Source organism: Strix uralensis, chromosome 4, assembly GCF_047716275.1.
Source record: "Strix uralensis isolate ZFMK-TIS-50842 chromosome 4, bStrUra1, whole genome shotgun sequence".
Classification (NCBI taxonomy): domain Eukaryota; kingdom Metazoa; phylum Chordata; class Aves; order Strigiformes; family Strigidae; genus Strix; species Strix uralensis.
Window position 1 is genome coordinate 88500805 of NC_133975.1, and position 27192 is coordinate 88527996.

Consider the following 27192-nt stretch of genomic DNA (forward strand, 5'->3'; position numbering starts at 1 on the left):
TCAGGTACTCCCATGTCTCTTACCACTCTCTGTACTGTTTGCCTGTTGGAAGGTGACATCTGTGATCTGTCACTGCTTCTCACTTCCTGGTAGGCCTGAATATACAGCGGCTGTATACACATATCCAGGCTATCTATTTTGAGGGCTTTTGAGAAATCTTAACAAGACCTATTTTTTTCAGTCAAATTTGACCAAAATTCATCCAATATTCAGAACTTGTACTAAGTTAGGATAAAAAAAGGAGCAGATAGAAAGGTACAGCATGATGACAAAACCTTTGCTCTCACAAGAAAGTTGGCTAAAATAATTCTCTGCCAAAGATACTGTTTTATCAGCTCTCCCCCCAGAATAAAACTTTGATGGTAGTTTTATTTCTGGTCCAGCAAAAACCCTGACTTCCAGATCTTCAGAACTAGCAACATGTCTTTGTAACATGAGTTCCATTGACTTTTAATAGTATTTATCTTCCTGTGTTGTTCTGGTTCTTTGAAAATCCTACCCATAATCAAAACCACAGTGTAAAGATAAACAGTGCTCTTACTGTCTTAATAAGTAATGAGATTTCAATGAATGTTCTCCCTCTTGGACCTAATGAAAGCATGAACTGAATGTATAGATTTCTGCATTTGAAATAGCTATGTCTAACAAAACTAAAGCAGTAGCATCTACTGATGCCTTGAGGGCCTCCATTTCATTCTTAGTATGCTCAGGTGAGCTACATTATAAAGACCTATATTTCTGTTTCACTTCTCATCACTTATTAGAAGTTTTTTATAGCAATTGTCACGTCACTTTTGAGAGAACATTAAAAAGTAAAGATTTTTCTCTTCCTCAATTGCTTAGATACCCAGCATGCCAGCTGGAAAGTTTACAGGTGAAGTGTGTGATTGCACAAATTGACTGCACATAACAGTCAGTGAAGGTGTTTTCAGCATTTCAGTCAAACTAAGTAGAAATCAAGCAGCTTACTAGTAATTTATTTTCCCTTTTATCTTTATATATTCAAACTGCTTTTTGAACAATGCCCCATTTCATCTAAACAGCCTATATGAAAGGGGTACCTTTCCAAGAAGAGCTCCAGTTCCCTGGCTACCAGAAAATACCATAAAATGTATTTGCAAACGCAAATACACTTTTATAAATGCAAAGGGGTTTTGCCATGTTACCCAGGTTTAGTCGCTCATGCAAACAGTAGCCAGAGTTGATGATTTAAAAATAAGATCTTACATAAGGATAGCTGAAATAACTTAGAAAAACATACAGAAAAGATCTTTACAGCAATATTGAAAAAACCCCTTAATTTTGGATTTGATTTGGAAAAATTCCACTGAAGCTTATTCTCTGTTTCAGTCTAATGTTAATTACCATATACTGAAAATACTTCCAAATACTTGCTTTGAATATTAGGTTGTCTTTTCTAGAATAGAAGATAAAACAGCTTACTTTTATAATAATCCTTCAACAGCTGCAGGGACTTATCCGCAGGGACTGATCTCTGGCATGCATATGCTGATTGGACATAAGTATGAGCCTGTAACAAGCATGTAAAAACATGCAAAAAACAAAAACTCAAGACAATATTTTAGGAGACCTAAAAGTTTCAAACAGGTCATGAGAAAGGAGCTTAATATTCGGAGTTGGCTGTCAAGGCATTTAGTGGAAAAGGACTTCCAGTTTAGACAACATATTTTCTGTCTTTCTGAGCTTAGAGGTTTATAACTTGAGCTCCCAATCTTGTCTTGTCCTAATTTGAACACTTGGAAGACTCTTCTTTCAATGAATTAGTAAAATTCCTTCATATGCAAGTCCACCTTCAAGGTGCATGTAGACAAAAAGACACTTTAGTTACCCATAAATAAAACAGCAGAGAATAAAACTGACGTGCTGTTGGAAATTCATAGCAGTGAGGCACACTTCACCTTAACAGTGCATCTGAAAGAAACTGAAACAGGAATGCATTCTACTTCATATGATCTACAAACATAAAAGGGGGAAAAACAAGAATGTAACCCTGCAATAATGGAATAGGAAACTTTTTTGGTCTTCAGTCATAGCATGTATGCCCATTTTCAAGTGGTCTGTTATCTGAAGACAGAATTTTGTATTTTCCAAAGAAAATAAGGTATAAATGTAATGGAAGAATCAACAAAAAACCCAAGATAACTCACAATTAAATATAAAAGTTTTCTCCATAGAACGTTTTCTCCATAATTATTACAGTAATAAAGTATTATTAATTTGCACACTATTAGAAACTTAAAACGCTACTGTTTCTTATAGGAGTTAAAGGCACTTGCAAACAAAATACCTGTGTTTTTGAGGTTTGTCCCAGGATTTATGTCATAGCAGACAAAGGAAAACAGGTTCTAATGATTTCTCTACAAAACATGTCAGATGGCATTCATGGACACATAATGTCAAAAAAAATATAGTAAAGGATTTTTCTTGTATTAAATACTTATTGTTTCACATGAAATGTTAACAAAATAAATGCGTGTCTTCCAATGTAGGTAGAAGACTCATGTAATAAAATGCAGGTTTTCAAATTTCTCATCTGTTTTCAACACTAGGAAGAAATCAGTGGGCTTAGGGCCTAAAGACTGAGAAACAGAAATATAAAATAGAAGAAATTATTTCTGCCTTAAAAGTCTTGGCATAGCTTTCAGTTATTTTACATGGTGGAAAAACTGTATTCAGTACCATTTGCCTACTTAGTTGATTCTTCATGTCTAACAAAATATATAGCAATGAAAGCATCTTTTCAGTATGACATCCGTAGTCTACACAAGAAATAGTTCTTGAGTAATTAGATGACATTTTTAGGTGGGTTTTCATTCATTACTCAAATGCAAAAAGACAAGAACCCTTTAGGATTTGACAAAGTTATACTGAAATGAATGAAACTTCCAGCCTTGAACTACAACCTCGCTATACAGAATTAATAGTATCTGCATTAATAGAAAGGATGACTCCATCGTAAATGATACATTCCTAAGTATCACAGTGATATGATGACCCATAGTGCTGGAGGTGCCCTGTGATGCCTTCCACCCAGAAATGGTGGTAACCATTTTCAAGACATAGAAACCCACAGCTGCCAGGTCAGATTACCTTTGTTTACAGATTATTTAAAAGTAAGTAATATTACTTAACTATTCCATTGCTGACATTGTAATGCATCAGAAAGTAATTCAAAACTTGAATGCAGGTGATAAATTCCCCAAAACCTGAGAATGCTTCAGTTTGGACTGAAATTCATGCAGCCGAAGAACGAACTTGGATTAACATTTTTAACTTTGTAAAGATTGTTTGAGACCTAACATACTTTTGAGGTAATTTTACTCTCAGTTTGCCTCATGCTGACTTTTGATATTGAAAAAAAACCCGATTTTTTCCATTTGAACACAAGACACACTTGTATTTTTCCCTAGTGGACACGTTACAGTACAACTTTTCAAGTACAGAATGGTTACCTTAAATCCAATAAACTCTAATATTAGACCAATTTGTAGTTTTTTGCTTATGGAACAGTTCTTAGAAAAGTGACAGTTAAGTAAAAACTTTTACAGTTTGTGATAGAAACTTGGAATCTGTTTGCCAATCTATGTTTTATTATCCATGATTTAATGCTTGTGAGAAAAGTTTGCAGTTAATCACTAACCTACTAGTATATTTGCCAGTACTTTGGGGCAACATCAATCTTTTAGGAAAATGAAAAAGTCATGCTTCAAAAGGTAGTATTTCATATGAACAGCATAAGATACGTGACCAAATATGTGATCAGTTATTGGTAGCACTGCAGAGAATGGAACCAAAAGTCCTTTTTTCCCCCCTTCATGCACTCCCCAGATTTCCAAATCTACAAAATAACAGCAGTGCTTCAACTTCTCCTAAACAAACGATGTAGGGAAATAAGTCCCTACTGTTTCGAAAATAATTATTTCAGTGGGCACATTTATTCATGAATAAAAATCCCTTGTTCTAGGTTACCTTCATTCACTTCAACATACTTAAATAATTCTCGCTGAACAATGTGTTTGCTAGTCTGCTTATGGTGCTGCCCATGCATGAACTATTATCAGTCAATTGCATTTTATACAGACATCAAATCTTAATCTAAATTAAAAATGACATAAGGAGAACTCATTGTATAAAATCTCCGTATTTATGCTCCTTGAACATTAGCAATTAAATAGCAATTATATACGTCAAACATTAAATAAAGTTTACTTAACGATGACTGTATTTAAATGCAATGTATTTCCCATTTATCTCTCAGCCTGCTAAAAAATGCTGCTGACATGGAAAACAACCTCTAAGAACACCATTCCTTTATCAAGAATAGATTTAAAGTAATTCCTCATAAAATTAAATGAGAACCAGTGGTACACTTACCTTATATAAATGGCTTAATCAGAATCAACATTCAATATTGTGGTATTGATTGATTATGGTGTGAAAGAGCATACAGATTTATTTTATGAAGAACTTATTAAAATACAAATGGATTTAGATTTGTGATTGCACAGGTGAACTTTGTGTCACAAGTTGTAAAATGATGTTAAAAGTATTGCTACAAAAAAACCCCAAAACCAAAAACAACCCCAACCAACCAACCAACCAACCAACAAAACCTAAACGCACTGAAAGACCAAAGGCAAACATTCTTCTACATAAAAACAAAAGAAAAAAAGCTAGTTACAAGAAATTACTGCATTTCCCATAATTCTAATTTCAGATCATTAGATCTTTCAGGAATAAGCAAAATGTCAGTGTAGTTACTTGATTTTAATACTGAGCCCATTTAATGGTCTTTATGAAAAAGTTACAGCTATTTATACACTTTTTCCTTAACATTTTCTGAAAGAAAATGGTATTCTTGTGAAAACAGCTGTGCAGAAAACTGAAGTATGTAGTTTTCTACTTACACACAAAAAAATGCAAAATGTTGACAAAAACACCACATCATCAACAGGGCTTTACTCTGAATTTGAGAGAGAGGGGACAACAGAACTCAACTTGCTTAGTTCATGCAAGCCTTTCTGCTTCTGGAAAGGCTGCCAAAATAGGGGTCAACAACAGCAGCATCGAATCCATACACTTATTTCAGAGATGCAACCAAACACTCAGTCAGACTGGTTTTGAACCACAGATATGAACTTGTGATGTGAAAAGGAAAAACTTACTGTACTGTACATGAATTGAGCCACAAAGTTCCTTTAGTATTACCATTTTAACAGGCATTCTCTAATACAGAAGCTGAAATATTGAAAAGCAAATGTTAATCACACACTAAGTTCAAGCACAAGTTTTTAGGCAAACATGTTACTACAGTTTACTGACCACTGGATGTACTTCCACACTTCCTAATATAGCAATACATAGTCAGATCTCACCACTGAGTGTACAGTTCAGGGTTGTTCTTCTCCATTTCCTGGTCTTTATCAACACAGACTTTTATCTGCTATTTTATTTCACAGTCACTTACTACTGCAAGAGCCTTCTGTAGCTCTTCACAAAGAATTTTCACTTTCACTAAACAAAATACCTTATTATTACAAATATTGCCATCTCACATTCCATCTCTTTGCCAGATGATATATGAATATGTATAAAGTATAAAGTTTGCATCAGTCTTTGCTGGTCGATTACTCCTCTAACAAATATTAATCACTAATTTCTATCCTTTCCCTCTGAAGTTTCTTTTAACCCAATTTTACATATATCAGGAGCTTCCCTTCTATCTCATGGCAGTTGACATCTGGGGAAGCCTTCTGAAGTACAAGATATTAAATTAACTCAGTCTTCCATGTCTACATAGTTTTGCCTCTTTCAAATAAATCTACTAAATTTATGAGACATTATTTCCTTCTATAAAACTCTCATTTACTGTTCTCCACTGTAACATATTTTTCTGTGCATTCCCTAAATTGATTCTTCATTATTATTTCTGTCAATTTGTCCAGTACAGAGTCTATGATTTCCTGGAACCCTTTTTAGAAATCAGTATTCCTTCAGCCACCTTCCACTGTTCTGTAGAACAGCAATTATAAACAAATAGCAATTATAAACAAAATGTTTTGTTTTGAAATGCTTTCAATGACACTTGTTTGACAAAGAGCATCCAAAGTGTACCCTGCGAAGAAAAATTCCAGCACGGGAGCCTCCCTAAGTTCTTCTATAGTGAATGTGAATATGAAAGATTTTTATATTTCGTACTACAGTCTTGTCTTCTTTCAGAGCTCCTTTCATCCCTTGATCATTTACTGGCCCTCCAGATTTTCTGGCAGGCTTCCTTATTCTGATGTGTATGAAAAAGTATTTATTATCAGGTTTTTTTGCCTTTAGCAAGCTTCTCCTCAAAATCTTGTTTGGCCTTCCTTACCACATTTTCTTATGTAATTTGCTAGAAATTATATTCTTTCCTATTTTTCTCATTTGTACAAAATTTGTTTGGGGTTTTGTTTTGTTTTCTTAAATGCTCTTTAACAACATCAAGCAACTTCATGCTATTTGCCTTTAAAAAAAAGGGCTTTTTGACAGGTGGTGTGAGTTTGGTTTTATGTAATCTCCATGCTGCTTGCAAGCACTTAGTCCCTTTTTGTAAACAGTTGGATTATTTTTTATGTAGCTCCCTTTTTTAAATGAAACATTGTAGTGGATTGTTTGGATTAATTTTATTTACTGTTATTTATTTGTTATTTTAAGCAGACATGGCTATAGCTTTGCTGCATGACATCATCTGTTCTTCTCACGTTAATTACTGTTGAGTACTGAAACATCCCATAAGTTTCTGATATGCTGTTCTGGCTACACACACTTCAGATCAGGAATTTCAGCCTCTCATTCTGTGTGTAGACTTCTGTTTCTTCTGGCACCTTCCTACCGCCCTAGCAGAAAACATTCCTCCACAAAACCAGATTTGCAAGCTGAAAGCAGGACTACTCTATGATATCACTAAAAGTCTCCATTGTGTTTCTCTCCCCTTTTTTCCTCAGTTTCGTCCCTTTGTCTGGAAGAGAGTACTTTGTTTCTGAGGTCTGAGAGATGCACACACAGCATATAACCTTACAAATGATCCCTAGTGTCCTAAACTGAGAAATCCCTACCCTCATGCAAGATAAATTTGATTTACCTGAGTTCTGCTTTCTAAGATTTCTAAGATGCAAAGATAACTTTTTTATTTTCTCTTAAATAAGTGGATGGCCACTTCAGATTTTTTTTTCCCCTATCAAATTCACTTATCTGGTTTCTCTTACTTAGCCTTCCCACCTAACTGAACTTCCACTGTAGCCACAAAATGTTGAAGAGTGGTAAACCAATAAAGCAAGCCAAATCTCTTAACACATTTCCACTGGAACATGTCAACTATTGACAAGAAACTGCATATACATGCGTTAAGAAAATCAAGGTTGTGAAATAAATAAAATCTGCATACAATCTCTTTAGAGCATATACTAGATTTAGATTTTTTATGATAACAGTAGCTGGTTTTCATGTTCAACAGTGGGAAAAAGTAAAATTAAATTGTTAATTGGAATGCAGCCTATTAAACCCAAACTTTAAGGCATCTAGCAAGAGGTGTCATGAGAGATACTATACTGTCTTTCCATGTAAACTAATCCCATATTCTCCTGCAGGATTACGGATTGGAAAAAAAAAAAAAAAAGAAAGAAAAAAATGGAAAGTAACACAATTATAATAGTGAGTTGCACCCAAGAGCTTAAAATTCAGTATCTTTGCTTGCATAAGGAAATGCAAGTTAACATGCTAGATGAGATGGCATTCACAGACATGTAATGACAAGAAACATGAGACTATGTAATAACGTTTTTCTTAGAATATTAAATTATTACTGATACTGCAGGATATACTTTTATTAAAACATTGTATGTAACATCTGAATGTTTTGCACTGTACATACGGTTTTTAGACAATTTTCCAAAAAGTTAATGATGAAAATAACAATTAAAAAACCACGTTCTTCAACAAAATGCAATTTCCAACAGCACACTTGACTTCCTAAGCAGTTATGTTTAGTTAGACTCATAGCTAAAACCAAAATCTTTCAACAGCTGTTACTATCCACAAATAATTAGCTAACTACAACTGGTAATATCCATTAAATATCAAGCTTATGCTAATAAATGGGCACTACATAATATTAATGTTCTGTTTACTCTGTTAATTCAACAATATTCTTCCAGAGTGCTTTCAGGGGGTAAAAAACATTTCAGTTCTGATCTTGTTTTCTCCTTTGTCCTTCTAGTGTTTCATCCCATAAGTAGGAGAAAATGGGGAGGGGGGTTTAAGGACAGAATAATCCTAATTGCACGGCCATAAAATTTCTTGGAAAATTAGTCTCAGTCTTAGAAGTTTTCCTAAACTGAAAAAATACCAAACGGAGAAGTGCACAAAGTGAATTTTAACATAAAAAATAATGCTGGACAAGGGCTAATGACTGCAGCAATGTAGATGACTGAGCCTAAAAAAACCACCAAGAAGTGAAAGGTTGTTAACTGTAATACAGCTTGCAACAACTGAAGAGAGTATCTATAATAATAAAAACCACTACTGTTTTATGTTTTCTTTTTTAAACTATGTATTGTATTCTTGAAATTCTTACTATGTTCATATCTAAAAAACTGACATGGACAAGGCTTCATTGCTACAGCATTATCTCCCCAGCAGTGGTAAGAAATGCACACCCCAGAAGCACCTTCCTATCTGTTTTCCAGTTTTTAGAGTATGTTCATTTTTGAAATGGCATGTTTTTAACAGATGGAAACACATATAAGGCTGACACAGCAAATAATATAACAACATATAAAGAACAAGTTGAGTAACACCAAGTTAATTATGAATTGTTAAGGAGATAACTAATACCTGTATGTTGATACTCACAGCATTTAAGTTAATGTTGTGACATGATCCAGGCATTTTCTGACTGTAACACTCCTTCTGCCTGTAGTCCCTCCAAATCAAAAGTCCTTCTGAAGATTTCTTTTTTATTCTCAGGTCTCTGAACAGAACAACGCTGTTCTTTTACAAAACCTGCTTCTGTATTTTTACTACTTGATCCTACTTCCCACCAGGTACAGAAATTACTTTCGCAAGTATCTTCATTTCTCTGCTATGTCTGCAATGAATTCCAAGCTACTAAACAGCAGGATGGGATTATGACTATGAATAACTTTGCTGCATACTATATTTAAAAATTAAGCCAAGAGTTAAATGTCTTTATGCGGATTTCACTAGGTATAAAATTACTCACCCTACTGATATCGTATTGGTCCTAATTCTGATTGCAAGATTTTACAGTCTATAATACTATCTCCCTGGAAAATACCTGTCGCAACAAGGCTTCTAGAAGCTCTGTAACAGAAACAATAACTGCAGACACCATTTTCCAATTTTCAGACAATGACCTATATTATATAAATGCAGCTATGACAATAGCTAATACATTCTTAAAATGAATTCTAAATACTTTTTTTCCTGATTTTGAACAGCCATATTTCGTAACAAGCAAAAAGCTGTAGCACGAATTTTAAAATAATTTAAAATTAATAATGTACTTTTGGACTAAAATTTAACTTACTTTAGGACTAAAGGAAGCCTGGACTCTTCACTCTTGCTGCAATAGGCAGATGATCTATACAATTAAACCCCTTCTAAAGAAGGACAAAGGGGGGAAAAAACCCAAAATATATTTAACAGTTTTCTTTTTATTACACATGGATGGTGGAACTGAGTTCAATTACATTACCAGATACCTTCTAAATACAACTTTCTTTACAGTACTCTGAAGATCTTGTTTTTACATATATGAGAAGAACTTACTTCTCCAGAAACTATTTTCTATGTGAATAAAAGTTAACGAGAATTGATTCATAGCAGGAAAAAGATACAATCTTCTCTACCCATGGTTCAAAACAGGATCACAAATAGTCTTTTAAATTACTTGTAAAGCTACAGCAAAGTATGCTGTTCAGTTTCTCTGAGATCCAGAAAGCATCAACCTATATTTTAGAAAGGATGTAAATTTCATAAAAAGCAACACTATTAGACTATTTAGTGTTCTAATGATATTTGAGTTGCAATGATAAAAAAATAGTATGCCTAATTCTTAAGAAGTGGTGAAACTGAAAAAGACATACAGTACTTTTATCTGGTCTGCTGGTTATAACATTAGCATAAACATGTCAATTAAAACAAAAAAAAAAAAAAAAAGAAAAAGGAGCAATTTCTTTTACTTGTGTCTCATGACATATAATTCCTACCAGGAAAGAATGTAATTGCTTTTGGAATATACTGAAATATTTGCCTCATTACCCCATGTGATTTTGAATTCACCTCTATCAGTTTCATTTTTATTTCTGAATATTACTCAGAACATTTTTGACTCAAAGACTTCTAATCAGAAGAGGATTTCAAAATGTTCCAAAGCACCTTAACTTTCAAGTCAATTTTTAACCATTAGAAAATAATTTTTTCCAGATTTATAACCATCTCTAACTCTTAATAGGAGATTTGCAATTACCTCAAAGACATTATGTATAGTAAAGTAGGCTTAATAACACAAATCACTCTCCCTCTCCATCCCATCTCTCTCTCTATGTATTTTCCTTAACTGTAAGATCACCTGGTTAACTGAATTTGACTTCCATTTGTCTCTAAGACTTTGCTTCTTTCATTCCTGACTAACAGTTTTGTTCATAAAGTTAAGCACTGATCTGATATTTAAAAGTGGAAAAGGATTGCCATGTGTGCTCAAAGACAACAACTAACTCTTTAGTTATACCTTATGTTTCTTTTCATGGATTGACTCAACTCACTCAAAAAAGTAAAACACACATTTTTAAAAATGTGTCACCTTATTTTTCTGCTTTTCTGCTTTTCTGCTGTTCCAATCTCTTGAGCACAGCAGGTAAAGGACTTTTTTAAATAAATGATTCTGCTTGTGCTCATGCAAGGCATAGCTATTCAGCTGCTGATGTTCAGTCTTCCTCTCCCTAGCCTGTTCACTGTATACCAGACCAGAGCTTCAGTTGGGTCACTGAAATCACAATAACCTTCTATGTCACACATGAAAAATATTAAAAGATCAAAAGGGAGATAATCCACGGTTTTCAAAAACACACGTAATCGTGATGCAATGAAGACTTACTGATGGCCCTGCATAAATTATTACAGTAGTCAGCCAATCCTTCTGTAAAAAACAGACCTTATTCCCAATCCAAATTGTCCAGCCACATGCTTTTGTCTGAAAGTAGAAATTTTCCCATATAGAAACGCCTACAAAATGTGGTGGGACAAGCTTCTTAAACTTAATTTTTAAACTGAATGATGTCCTTTAATCTCTTACTGTAAAGCAGATTTTTCTGGCCTTGAATCAGTGTAGTTCTTTCCGAGAATCCTTTCATATTTATCAATATCCATTCTGAAGGCCAGATAACCAAACTGGACAGTGTGCTGCAGTCTGGCCATGGCTCTGCAAGGCGAAAATAACTTCTTGCTACTGTTCAATAACCCTCCACTTAGACACAAATAAGGATCACACTCTGCTCTCTTAGTCTACTGCATAGCTCTGAAAACTCAGACCTACCTCATTAGAATTTTAAGAGTTACCACTTTCTAAATATTTTTTCATGTTCACGTAAAGAAATATCTTCATACAGAAGGTACCATTAGAACAAAAATCCACACAGTATCAGGAACTTCATTTCATGATACACACAACAGAAACAAAGGGAAAATACAAGACAGATTGCTGTTCTGCTCTGTTCTCTCAAACCACCATTCCCCAGCATCCTTCACAGCAACATAAATTTGCTTGAATTAAAATGTAAATAATGAAAGTCAGTGTATAAAAAAAAAAGACACTAATAATTAGAAATATAAATGGATCCAGTTTTTTATGCAAGATTTTATAAAGAAGACTGAGATATGGGAGCACAACATACTTCATGCAATTGTCTGCAAGATAAAGGGTTTTTTAGGCTAATACTAAATATTCATCTGATCTATGTAAAAGAAAAACTTCTGTCAAGGAAGATCTAGTTCATGGAATGAAACTTTTTTATTTATTGCAATTAATTCTGCAGAACTTTTTATGGTTTGAGTTTGCAATTTTCATTTAGTCCTTTTGATTACTGTTGCCTGACTGGCTTTAATAAATTAAAAATTAATTTTCTGTACCAACAGTATCCTCTTTCTTGAATTATACATATAAACATATTAGTTAATTTATATTTCAAAATTATAGTTCAATGAATACTTAAAAGCTGGCACTACCTCCAAATGAAGAGCTCTGCCATTTTTTCCCCTCTGGGTACTCCTGCCTTAAAAGCATTCATTTGTCAAACCATGGCTAGAGGCAGGAAAGTCAATATTCAAAGGAAACTGCAGGAAACTTTGTTTCAGGTTTCCTTTTTCAAGTTATCTTTCACCTTACTGGTTTGCAGGCCTCATGGGAAGGAGCATGCACTGTTATTTAAAACATGTAGATGGCTTCTTTACCTCCACATCGCTTCACTTCCCATCATGAAATGTAGATATGACTTCTAACCATATATTAATCCATCCTTTCTATTAATCTATTTTCTGTTCCCATTTATTGTATGGTTCCATTTTTTTATCTTGTTATTTTATAGACCTCCTTCAATGTATTATTAGGGAATGCCACCAGGACATCATAAATCAGCAAGTAAAAAATGATAAAAAGAGGCCTACCCTGTTTTAGCATGTTGCAACAATAACAGAACTTTATGATCTGGCAAGTAAAAATATTCATGCTCAATATAACTAACATAAAGAAAATTAATTTAAAAATTTAATGAAAAATATGTCTTCACAAGTTCTCTGCATTTTGGTTCTTATTATTATGAAGTTCTACCTGCTTCTAATGACAATTCCCACCTAAATTATTCATAAATACTTTGGTCATAGATACCAAGGAAAAATGAACTACAAGTAAGTTACAATTGCAGGCAAGGTATAATTTTAAACTTAAAAAGAACATGCACATAACCATCTCTTATTAGGAATTTTTTTCTCTAGAATGACAGTATGAAAGTGAGTGTAACAAAGGGAAAGGAAAAATTATGCCACAGTGTAAAATAATTGCTGTATTTGCAAAAATCCATGATAGAATTCTCAATCTTTTAACATATTTAAGCTAGAAAAATTGAACTTGACTTGTAGGAATACCATGTCAAACACAAAGAACAATTCCTGCCAGAGATGAGATGACTCCTAATTCTCTGCACATATGAGAACATGCCTTACTAATCTCTTGCTATCAGACTAACGTCAGCTTGCTTATTAAAATTCACACTACTTCTGAAATTCCAAAACCATGCTAATTTCTTCTGAAACAGACAAGCTTAGCTTTTATGCCTAGTTAGGAGAGGACTGGACCAATAATATTTTAAAATATATATATTCTCAGCTCATATAAGTTTCTTAATTCTTTGTAAAAGAGATTACCATCTGAATTGTTTTGCTAAGATAAGACTTCAGAAGCTTCAAAACTTCATGTTGGTAATACAACTAAAAGTGTCAAGCAGAATCAATTTCATTCAAAATAAGAAAGATAAATGAACAGATTTAAACAATTTTGTCATGAAACACAATTTACTATATTATTATCTATGCAGGTCTGCAAATTACATGAAAGTAATTCTTCAAGATGATATAATTTTCTGACTTTTTGGCCTATTTCTGTAATTTCCACTGATGTTATAAGTATTCACTTGTATGAATATTTTTGATACATAATGAAATAACTTTTATTAAAAACCCATATACACAGCATAGTAAGTACATGACATAGGAGAAACATTTTGTTTATCAGAAATGGAAATTTATAATGTCAATGCATTTTTATACATTTATTTTGAAAATCTAGAAAATCCCATGCTGATTTCAAAAGTTGTGGAGGAAAAAAAATTAAAGGTGTGGTTTTGCAGACAAACTGTTTTTAATTACAGTTAAGAATTTCAGACTTATTCATCCTAAAGATACAGGGAATTAAAAAAAAAAATTAAAATCTCTATAAATTTAGAAAGACATAAAAAGCATAGAAACCTTCAGCAAGATAGAATATCTTTCAAATTTACTGGCAATTAAGTATCCAGTGAAGATTCCTACTGAAGCCATACTGAAGCTAGGAAAAAAAGATCGATTGTCAGTATCATTCTTCCTCAGTGATCACGCCATTGCAGAAGATTAGAATTTAATGCAGTTTGTAGTGTGTGTGGCTAGCCAGTAGGCTAACCATAGAAAAGATTGTCTTTCATAGCTGAATATCTTCTATCTCTAGAACATCAAAATTCAAATTAGTGGCATTCATTAATTTTTAAAAAATTTGATCACAGCAAGATGTCTTGCATTCAGCCTTCAAACTATTCATCCTGATCCAGAAATCAGGATTTTTTAAAAAATAAAAACTGTAGGGACCTAAAGGAAATATTTGCACTTTCATCAGCAAGAGCCCATATTGCAGGAAATCATGACCTATTTTAACAGATTTTCATTAAAATATATAGTCTTTTTAGGCCATGTGTGCATAAGTGCTTCAGAACACTAGTTTACAGCTTATTATGCTAAAAGCAAGGCTCACAAATTGCCTGCAACTAAATTCTGGGGTCACATAGAGCAGTCTGCCCAGAACCATGCCAGATGGTTGTTTCAGTTGCTAACTTTGCCAAACATGAATAAAACTTCAGCTGAAGTTTTTAATGTCAGTTTTCCATTTCTACTTAGTTTTAGAAAACATTCAACTATTTCTAAAAACTAATTTTTGGCTAAAATTTGCATTCACAAAAACCACTAGAATTTTAAAACAAAAGTTATGTAGAATCCTTAAGCTTTGAAGAACAGATGTTATTTCAGTGTGCAAATGTTGTTTCAATGCATAAACACACAACTATGTTTACACACCAATCTGTAAATTCGATTCTGCAAATCTGAAAAAGTTAGTTTGAGATCTCTAAGACTTTAAGAGTTAAACTCCTTAAGATTCCACATGCGCTGGGTGTGAAGTGTCCTACTGAGAAGACTGAAGATTTTATGTTCTGACTATCAACCACATGGAGAAAGATGTAAGATTCACCTGCATGTATGAGGACTCATATGTGCAACCAAGATAGGAGGAACTGACCCTTTGTAGGAATTTCTCTTTGACACCGCTTACCCCTTACTTGCCTGCTGTTCCTGTACTTTCACCCTCTTCTAAAGCAGCTGGTTCTGGACAGTGCCAGTTTATTAGGATAAAAGACCAGGTTATTATTAGCCATAATCAACACTTCCCACAGTTGAACTCAAGTTTGCCCAGATCACACAGTTTATAGGTTAGGAGGACATCTACTCCGAACTTCTGGTCAAAGCAGGCTCAGCCATGAGATCAGAACAGGTTGCTCAGGGCTTCAGCCAGATAGGCCTTGAAAGTCTCCAAAATGGAGGCTGCACACCCTCTCTAGGGAACTCGTTTGGCTATAGTCACGATGAAAAGGTTTTGCTTTTAATCAGCATTGTTCTTAGTGTGGTAACTAAAATAAGGACTTGGAAATGTTCTTTACCATCCAGAGAAGACAAATGACTAGCTTAGTGAAGTAGAGCTGTGTGCTTGCTTTGGAAAGGCAAGTACTATTTCTGCATTTTATCCTAAACTACAGTTCCCTGTAACATTTTACCCTGCCCTGTCTTCCTCTGAATTCAGATTATTGTATCTGAACCTTCTAAGATACCACAAACATCTAATTTGAGGAATATTTTGCAGTAGAAAAATATCCATAATACCTTTTCCACAGAGACAACAGTGGAAACTATGACATCTGGTTGACACTTACACATATACAATGTGTTGGATCAAGGAAATTTCTGCGAAGTTTAATTCTTGTTATGACTGGACTCAAATAGGCCCTGGGCTGAATTGTCCAGTGCATAGGCAATTCTCCTTCCTCTACATATCCTTCAGGGCACACTTCCTCACTAAACTGCTAATCAGCCAGATAACAAAGATCTTCAAGTACTATTGGATCCAACATGAATAAGAAATGTTACTGATTCTCTGGAAAAAAAGAGAACACAAATGAAACAAAGAAAATGACACACCACTCACAAAAACAACAACAAAACCTAGTATACAACACAAGTCCCAAGAATTTTCAGTAGGAAGTAAAATAACTATAAAGCAATCATTCCAAGTAGTACAATTGTTGAAGACACAGACACTTCCACTATATGTAACTAGAAATCCTTGAAAGGTATCAGTTCTGCCTATAATAGGTCTGAGGACTTAAATAATTTAAGAAACTATGAAAGGCACGATCACTATGGAATGACAACTGAAACCTGAGACTGTTGAAAGAACGCAGAGGGAGCCCAGCCATCATTTAATGCACAAAGGCTCAACTTTATTAGTACTCACACTTCTTTTATATCTACAATAATTAGTTCATACATATTGCAAAAAGCGAGCTCCTTATAGGTTGCTAAGGTTAGATACCTTGGTTGCTAAGGTTAAATACCAATCCCACCCCTTATGATTTCTACAAGGCCTTCTACATAGTCTTGCTTCTGTTCTTTGTTCTTCTTTGATACTTTTCGGTATTTTCCCATCACGTCGCCGTTGTCAGCAGTTCCTCCTCGGTGCTGTGCCCTTTCTCACGTAGCCAGTTGTTAGCAAACTGCTCCACATCTCCCCCGTTTTCTTTTTGCACTTGTACTAAAAATATTGCAGAGGCAGTCTTCTGCAGGGCCCTTTGCAGAAGACTGACAATACATGGCAACATCAAAAGTACAACCACAATTACCAAGATCACTACCCCTATAGACTTGATCAGAGATATTAACCATTCTGAAAGTCCCCATTCTTTTAACCAGCTTTCAATCCCTAATCCATCTACTTGTTTCAAGCTGTGCAGGCCTTCTTGCAATTTCCTAATCTTTGCATGGACTGAAGAATAATTGTCTGTCAGGTTCATGCAACACATTCCTTCAAATTCCTCACATCCATGGCCTTGTGCTAAAAGCAAAAAATCAATAGCTGCTCTATTTTGTAATACTGCATGGTTAACACTTTCTACATCTGCTGTAAGCCGATCTAAAATTTCAGAAGTGCGATTAAGCTCATCTTTTGCCCAACATCCTATCTGTTTTGCTAAGTTCATGGCTTTATTAGCCGCTCCTCCTGGTAAAATAGTTGCAACTAACACCTGTGTAAATTCTGCCCAGAATCGTGGTTCTCCTATCCCACTACAATCTAGTTCATGTATGGACCGCTGCGTCCTGGTTCTGTTAGTAAGTTTCATCAAAGCAGACATATTCGGGTGAAATAAACTTAGTCGTCCCAGGTAACAGGGACCTCCCTGTGGATGTATCGGTATACCATTCCAGGCTCTGTCACCACATATTAAAAAGATTCCTGTTGGTAGCTCTCTTGCTGTTGTTATGTTGCTACCATTACAGCTTGAATATAGTTGCTCATACACACTACCAGGGTCTAATGCTGAATCTAATGAAGCCCACATCTTCCTGTGTGTATTAAGGTGTTCCTGCCTTGGCAGAAAGCTGACCCATTTTCCAGTTCTTTTAGTTGTTATGCTAGCATTTGCACTTCCAAAAAGTTCTAATTCCTCAGGTGGAGATTCTAATGTTGTATTTAGTGATAATATAAGCTCACACTGATGTTTCCCATCATCCTCTGTATAAGCCGCACTGCATAGTGTCTGATTCACAACATAACTACAAAACTCTCCAGGTTTCCACACTGGAAGTCCAACCAAACAAGTACGGAATGGATGGCTGATACTTCCTAAAGCCAAACAGAGTGATGACTGTCCTGTCAAGTTGGCCAACGTTACCCACACATTTTCCCTTGGCTGATTAAACCTCATCAATGCATCTATTGCTCCACTTAGTGTGAGGATGTAAAGACAAATTATACCTCTTTGTTTCATTGTTTTACCTTTTTCCCTATTGTTAGATATCGTCTCTGCATCTGTCCCCACCTACGGGGAGTAACCTGCATCCATGTAGGGATAGCACTATGTATGAAACACTCAGTCTGTAAGTGCACAGATTTTGATTCTTGCACTAGCCGCTGTTTGTGATGCTGTAACCACCAAACAGCCGCTGACAAGTATAATGACTCCTGATTTTCCCACAGATATAGACACTCTTGAGCTGGCTGTCCTGTTAACCTTGCAAGTGCCCTCAGTGGATTCTCATGAATCCATGCATTACGACAATTAATGCACCTTGACCCAAAATATAGCTGTGATTGATGTATCCAATATCTTTTCTCACACCCCCCACAGAATAGTTTTACCCAGGCCTTATGGTCTTGACTCTGGCAGCCTAAGCAAGCGTGACTAACACTTGTCACACTAACATTTAACCATTCAATAATTCTCCAAACATCTGACAGCGTTGCCCAGTAAAGTGGATGTCCGAGTAGACTCTCAATCCGCGCTAGAACCGGCTGAATCTTCAGTCGCTGTCGATGAACTTGTCTCTCTTCCAGCGTCATTGGGAGGTGCGGCAGGTTTCGCCCATCTCGCTGGAACCCATGCGGTGCCTGTTGGTGTAGAAACACAAAGATATCCCCTTGAAATGACAGGTGAACAGTCTTTCTGGGTCTCGTACTCAGATTCAGTGTTAGCAGGGTCAGGCTTCCTGTGGATCCGAAGCCTTTGTTTCCGCAACTCTCCTCAGTCACTGGTCGTATTGTTTGAGTCACTTGTGGCAGGGGCACCAGCTGTGCAATCCGTTGTCCCTGTGCAATCTTTACTGGTGGATTCAGTGTATATGCCATAATATAGATTTCACCTTCATAATCTGCATCGATTACTCCCGGTAAAACAAATAGTCCACATTGTGATGCCGATGATCTTCCTAATAATAAAGCTCCCATGGCTCTCCCATTAATGATGATAGGTCCTCGTACGTTCGTAGATATTGTTTGAGGATTATTTGTTAACAGGGTAACATCTACTGCTGCTGCCAGGTCCAACCCGAGACTTCCCCGGGTGGCGGGTTGAAGGACTGCGCTGCGGCTGCAACTTTCGTCGTCGCGCGGCGGCCGGCGAACGTGCTCCGTGTGGAGTTTCCCGACCGTCTGCGGCAAACCCCCTCATTATGGGAGTTGGATCGGCAAGTTTGACACCATACATTTCTGGCTGTACAACTCTTTCGTACATGCCCTGGAGCTCCGCATCGGTAACACCGCAGCTGCCCCTTTTTAGGTGTTTGCACTCTACCTGCTGCCGAAGTCTGGAGAGGCGCAAGGGCTGCCATAACCTGACTTTGAGTAGCCTGAGCCTGTTCTTTCATTCCTTCCCCTAATTTCTTTATTGCCTCTACAAGAAAAGCCTGAGGTCCAGTGGGTATCGATGATGCCGTTTCAAGTGCCTCCTCTACAGTCCAATTTGCCCCTAATGTATTCAGTAAACTCTTTGTAGCAGGATTGCCATTTTGTAAAATACATTGTTTTAAGAGAGCACCCTGCATGTAGATAGGTACTCTTGCTCTTTCAATTGCATTCACCAACTTATCTACAAAACTGCCCAAAGTCTCTTCTCTCCCTTGCTTAATCCCCATATACATTGGAACTCCGCCTGGCTCTTTCACTTGCTCTATGGCTTCTCTCACTAACCTCATTGCCTCTCTCACCTTATCCGGACCGAGCAATGCTTGAGCTTCTACTCTAGCATAAGGTCCTAACCCCATTAATTCATCCATTGTAATCCCTTGTAATGGATCTCCTGCTTGCCGCTGTACCGCTACCGATTCTAATACTCTCGCTTGCCAATGCGCATTAAACAACAACCACTGACTAGGAGAGAAAATTAACTTTGCTATACCTCAACAATCTGCAGGCAAAAGAAGCTGAGTGCTCCAGAGATAATCTAACATTTGACGAACCGGTTCACCAGTAACACCATAAGAACTCACTGTAGAGCGCAATTGTGACAAAAGCTTCCAATCTAATGCCGTAACAGTAGCATTTATTCCACCAGCTGGGTTCGGCTGAAACTGAACTGGAAAAGCCATTGTTGTCGCCATCTGAGTCATCGCCTCATCCCCTTTTTCTAACCCCTCTCGTGCCAATGCATTCCAAGCCCGACACCTTTCTTTAGCGATCTCTATCCCCAGCCCATCTTCTGAGCCAGGAGTAGAATTCTCGCTTTCCGGCGTCACAGTCTGGCTGGACGCGTCAGGGCTACTCAGGGCGGGGGCGGGGGGAGCGGTAGGGAGAACTCGTTCTGAGCTTTCCTGTCCCGTCTCTTCGGAACGTAAAGGTGGTAAAACAAGCTCACGAAACGTAGGCGGTAATGGCCACCTAGTTTCCTCCTCCCCATATCTGGTGTTTTTCTCTTTTGCCGCAACTGCGCCCTGTGCAGCTCTTTTTTCAGCCTGATACCTTAGCAATTCATTATGAACCACCCTCCATAACTTTCCCAACTTTTTTGCTGTCTTATCATCATTCAATGTTAATTCCCATAATTTATCTCCAAATTTTCGCCATTCCGATAACTCATGAACTACATGTGGATTAATAAAACAACCTTGCTCTACCCCATAAGCTAAAAGCCCCTGAAGATCCTTTTTTACATCTATTCCCTCAACCCGGCGTTGTGTCAGCCAGGATGCAAATAAATCATATGCTGCTTGCCTGTCCATACCTGATTTTTTCCGTTGCAGCCTTTCCAGGTCTCGGCAGCACGTATCAGCAGGGTTCACCTCTTATGACACCCAGGGCGCGGGCCTTTTCTCTTATTTCAGTAGCCTTTCGCCGTCCTTGCTGCTTAAGGACCTGAACCACCTTCTCTGGTCTTTATCCTTCGTGGCGCCTTATACGTCCTTTGGCACGTATCACGTCGGGGTCACCATTTGTTGAAAGAACGCAGAGGGAGCCCAGCCATCATTTAATGCACAAAGGCTCAACTTTATTAGTACTCACACTTCTTTTATATCTACAATAATTAGTTCATACATATTGCAAAAAGCGAGCTCCTTATAGGTTGCTAAGGTTAGATACCTTGGTTGCTAAGGTTAAATACCAATCCCACCCCTTATGATTTCTACAAGGCCTTCTACATAGTCTTGCTTCTGTTCTTTGTTCTTCTTTGATACTTTTCGGTATTTTCCCATCACGTCGCCGTTGTCAGCAGTTCCTCCTCGGTGCTGTGCCCTTTCTCACGTAGCCAGTTGTTAGCAAACTGCTCCACATGAGACACTTGCCAGAACAGACAATTCTTCCCCCTCTGGAAGTAGCTATGGGACGGGGTACATGTTCCACCATTTCAAAGACAGAAAGGCAGATGAAGTGAAGGAATGAACATCTACATTTCTCTTTTCCTCTCATTATTGATGTTAATTTCCAAGCCCAGTGACTAGTTCAGAGTTCTCCTAAAAGAGAGTGCAACCCTGTACCTGTCAGAAATGAGGGAAGGGGAATATTTCTTGTGACTCTAGGGTACAGGGTACAGTCTCTGATGACTTGGACATTTGGCCATTCTTCCCTGCATCTAAACTTTACACACCATTCAAAATCTGTGTTATCAGGAGATAGCCAACGGAAGAGGAAGAATGAAGACAGTTTGGGGGGGGAAAACAGTTTCTGTCAACCCAGAACTGAAAAGCTCTACTTGCTATCCAAACAGACCACCTGTATGTTGTCTCTATGGCACTGGGACAGTACTGGTCTGCGGAAGTCATGCTGTAGCTCCTGTAGTTCTAATGAGAAAACCATATGCTAAAATAACATCTCATCAGCGCGCTATTTCTTACTGATGAGTGTAGTCTACACAGTCATTAACTGAAAATCCCTATAAATTTTTTAAATGTCCAATGAAATCCAAGTCACAACTGTCGCTGCCAAATACATCCTGGACATACTGGAAAGAAATTCTTGAGTCTGTAGGCAGAACTAACATAAATAATAAAGAGTATCAGTCCTACTTATCTGTCCTTAAGCAGAGAGTTACTGAGCCAAAATTCCTTTCTGAGATAATATTAATGTGCCACATGCTAACAATCAAAATTTGCATCAGTGCTGATAAATAAAACAGCTATAGCCTGAAAAGTGGCACAATATCTCCCTTACTGTTCCCCACTCTAAATTGCTTTTGTTCATTCTACCTGTTGTTAGTTTATCTGCTCATCCAATAATTGTGAACTGTAATTATCAATAATACAAAATATTATTAAAATTAACATTCCACCTCTCTCTAACCCAGTTGTTTAATTATGTTTTTTGAAGAATCTCCTTTTATCAATGAAGATATCTCACCACATTTACCTAGTCTTGGGTAAGAACAGTCAGTTGTATTCTTTTCCATCAACTGTGTCTTCCCTGCATTTATTATGACATTTACAAACTCCCACTGTAACACCAGTTACAGACTTAGAAAAAATAAATATGCCTAACAAAAGAGGAAGAGTCAATAAAATCCATGTTTTAAAAGCTGACAATTTTTCACATAAAAATTATCTGTGCAGAAATTTAGTTTAAAAAAATTCTTCCTAGTACTTATCACAAATTGAGAGCAAAAAGTTAGCATATTGCCAGCCATCTCCAGTTGTGCTGTATACCTACTCAATTTTGACAAATACATGAAAAATGTTTTAAATACATAGAAAAAACTATAAAACCATGCAGATGTTAATAACTCCTCAAGATGTTGACTGCAAGAATTCCATTAAAATGAATGCTGTTTACTTTGAGACAAAGCTATCTGATTCTTCAAACATGAATGCCCATCTAGTTATTCTAGCAAAATTGTTTAGCCTAGTATAAGAATGGATCAACTTACTGATCTACAAATAAAAAGGTATTTAACACTGCCACTGGTTTTACAACCTGAACTCCAAGTCAGTTCAGTTTACATTAAAAATAATTTCAATTATTTCATTATTTTGTTGGTGTGTGAATGACTACTGGATACCATTTTCTTTGTATTTCTTTTGCTTTATATTTGAAACATGCTTTATTGTTTTAAAGTTTACCAACAACAGCCTCTATTTATTACTCTCTTCTCATAAAAATTGGATTCATATCTGGCACATAACACAGTGGCAGACTGCTGAAGGTTTATAATTTAAATCTGAAATACAAAAATTTTGTATTAAATAATCTCTGCCAAAGCAGAAATATCTTAATAAGGATAATATTTTTCTCAATACAATGCAAAAATAAGATTCAATAGATGCTTATGTATTCAACTGCTGTCATAGTTATTACGCTCCACATAACATTAAAGAAAGAGGTATCAAAATAGTTCTATGTGAATGAAGCTGCAAAAAACAAGGAGAAATTGAGTATTTAATTCTTACCTGACCAGTGTCCAGTGGTGGTACCTGATCTGTCAGTACATGTCTCGCTCACAGGCCTAAATACAGTCTCCCAGCCACCGGTAGCATAGCGCCAATTCTGAGACTCTAAAATGAGTGTTCGCTGAGTGCCGTAAGCGATCATGAAGCAGTAGACTACATGATGAAGTTGACAACCATAGCCACAGCCTTTGTTGATATTACACACAAGTTTCTTAGCTTTGCTGCAATCCTTCGGGTTCTGTATGTAGGGATAAAAAAGTGAAGCTGAAGAGAACATACACACAAAGGCATATTTTTTTCTGAAAAACTGACAAATGTCATAAATCACACAAACCATCCTGCAATAATACATCTCATATTAAAATGGATGAGTAAGCTTCAGCTCCATGAAAATTTTATGTGAATTCTTCACTGTGAACACGAACAGCTATTGAACATACTTCACTATCCTAATGTAAAATAGAACACCTTCAAGATTTTAAATTACTTTCTCATTTGTAAATCTGTCAGAATAAGCTAATATTTGCACTCAGAGTTCACATTTCATCAACATGATTCTCAGTGTTAGAAGGCTTTTTCCAAGTTTGTTAGTTCTCTCTCAATGAGCATGCACGTCATCCAACGAAAGAAAATTTCCACCTGTCTACAGGATACAGAATAAAACAAATGCTTATTAATGGACTGCTTCCCAGACTAACTGACCATATACCAAATAGAGAATATAAAATACATATCTGAGCAGACTGATAAAAGACCATATTTTAATCTGCATACACTCTCAATAAAATAATATACTACACTTCCACAATCCAAGAAACAACAACAAAGGAGGCAAATGTCTACATGATGTGAATGCTATGTTTAAAAGTACAAACTACTAAATATTTTTAGGTATGTGGACAACACCAGAACATAATCTACAGAAGTTTTTCTTTCTGTAAAATGTAGTACTTTGCTGTACACATTTATTCTTGCATGCCTCTAGACATACTCCTGCATTACAAAAAGGTCTTTTATAAAGTCTCTAGGATGAAAAGTTCCTTTTCAGTTAAGCTGTGAGAATACTGATGTTTATATCAATATATATATCAATATATATTCTGTTGCTTTCACATTTAAACAACTTTAAATAAAACTTTCTGTAAATTTGCAACAACTCAGGTTTTTCCAAAAAACAAGAATCACCATCTGACAAACTCAGATCTCTCCACCAAGAGATCTTAAAGATAATCTGAATATTCTGAGTCCTAAAATGTTTATTAAAAATTTTGATTTGTGCATTCGGTTGTGTAAAAGGAGGGGAGAATATTTCAGATCTAGGGAAAAAACCAAACAAACAAAACAAGAAACAACAAAACAACAAACCCACAACGTGTAATTTCAGCATTTAATTTTTTTCATTTCAATAAAAAAGCATCTGATTCAAAGCCTAACTAGCTATGAAAAACAATAAATTACATTAAATTTCCATTCTTAATTTTGGTTCTTCAGAACAGTACTCTTGCCATCACAAATCTAGTGGATAACTTGAGATTAAATCTAACAGGTATTTTTGAGACAATAACAAATCTATTTCCCACAGTCTGTTAGGAGAGAGAGTTTTTCTAGTATTGCGTGAAAGTCCACAAAGAAATAATTCCATGAAATAAATCTCCTCCCTAAATCTACAGACATATTTACATGACACAATGAAGTGCAATGATAGCAGGTGCAAGTAGAATCATTTTCTGCTGCTTTCTCTTACTGAGTAGAAAATACAAGCTCAATAGTGTATATTGTTATGTTGCTATTTTTAAACTGAAATATTAGACTAATAAAAAAAATATAAGAAGCTTCTCTCTGTCATTTAGAAAAGCATTCAGTTGTAGAAGTTCAAAATTTGTATTTTGTGTTTCTTTATCCATTACAGTTCTATTTTTGAAAGATGTGTCTAGATCTTTTAACTGCTAGTTAATAATTCATACTTTATGCAGACTATCTCAGAAGAGTTTTAATACCATTGTGTAACATACTATATAACTAGACTGTAAAAAGAACTATTATGGTTAAAAGTAAACCATTAGCAAAATGTATTTACAAAAAGCAGGACATACAAGTCTCACAAGATATCAATTGGCTCAGACAGAATTTTATTTCTTTTTAAAATTAATTAATGATTTTGCAGTATACTTTTGTTGACATTTAAAAAACCTTGATTTTAAAGAAAGCACACAAAAAGGAACAATAGACACATTAGAGATGTCATCAGGGCCATAAAACATGTTAAGACGGTCTTCTCATTTTTTCCCACATAGCAAAATTTCTTATTGAAACTAACTTTTTCATAATTATTTTGAAAGAGATAATCTCTGAGAATTTTCAGAAAATACCAATAGATTATGTTTTCTTCACTTTCTATTACATTCAAATGCCTGTGTCCACTTGAAAATGAAAGCATTTAATTGGTGACATATTTGAAGTTGTGTAAACTTTGATAAGGTGTGCCTTTTCTTGCATGCAAATGCAAGTTTCATGTATTAGCTTATTAATAATATTATGGAAATCAAGTAGGAATAACAAAGAAACATAATTTCATACCATGACTGCTTACCAATGTTGATATAATGCACTTACTTGGGCTTTAACATTACTTGGAGACTTAACTAGAGAGTATATATATTAATATTAGTTTGTGACTTAAACAGAAAGCTAATCAGTCTTTATGACTGTGGGTTTTTTTAATTGCTATACTCAAATTTTAAGACAAGGCAGTATTTGAGCTTAAATTGTTTCTTGAGAACTTTAAAAAAAAAAAAAAAGAAAGTAAAGATACTCAGATATATTGCAGTTTCAACTGAGATTTCCTGAAAAATCGAGAAGGAAGAAAAATTACAATTGCGTTGCATGTATCTGAGCAGCTTATGCGTTCATAAGCCAAAACTGCCAAACAAAGCAACTCATAAAGGTATTGAGCTGATAAAGGGTAACAACAGTCAATTTCAAATCCAGTGAAGACTGACAGATTTTTCTTTCCGGCATGAAGTCACAGAAAACAATTACAAATCTCTGATGTGAATGAGCAGTGCGCTCTGTTCTCATCCCTAACTACACTGCTCATCACAGACTCTTATATCCAATTGAGTTGTCTACATAACCAAGAGAGGGATGGAAGGGACCTCCAGGACTGTCAAGCCCTGTAACAGCCACACAACTGCATTAAAAAACAACTGAGCAAACAAAAAAAAACCCCACAAAAACCCAATCAAGCAAAACCCAACCAACCAAGCACACAAAACATAATTCAATATGTAGATTAGATTATCAAGTTATGCCAGTTTACACCTTATTTTTCTCAGAAGTACTTCTGCAAACACTGCAACTGAAAATAGTAACAAATTTTCAGAACTGTAAAATGGTTAAAATTATGTATTTCTGAGGAATAGAATGTTATGTGTCACCTAAAATAAAAGTGGACTTTTATAACCGACAAAATGGATTTCACGGTCTTTCATCACCAGTAACATGGGCATACACTATTGCTCTCACAAAATTCAGGGTTTCCACTAATTGATACAGCTAAACTCTCAAATAAAGGCAATGTGCCATTACTTCCTATTTGCAAGCACTGGCAGATTCCAGCTCCTTCTTCCCTTAAGAAGTTTTACAGCCCTTTAGGCTGCAAATGACCTCTCCTGCCTAGGTTACAAGGAAAGTAGTATATAACCAGTTTCTCTGCAAGAAATATATCTCCCTAATCTTTCTGTAGCATGTGACAACGTTTGTAATGAGGTATGCAGGCCATGTGAGTGTAGCAGAGTTACAGAAGTCTGGCTGACTTCTCTTTACTAATGGAGCTGGAAAATCACC

At 35.9% G+C, this 27192-nt stretch overlaps 1 protein-coding gene across 4 annotated transcripts in view; it reads right to left on the minus strand.

Moving 5' to 3' along the window:
• Positions 1-27192, minus strand: part of FUT8 (fucosyltransferase 8) — a 143153-nt gene that overhangs the window by 22901 nt on the left and 93060 nt on the right. For all 4 annotated transcript variants that reach the window (XM_074867609.1, XM_074867606.1, XM_074867607.1 and 1 more), the window contains one exon: positions 23347-23584. In XM_074867609.1, coding sequence (XP_074723710.1) covers positions 23347-23584 — 238 coding nt within the window. The remainder of the gene's footprint in view (positions 1-23346; positions 23585-27192) is intronic.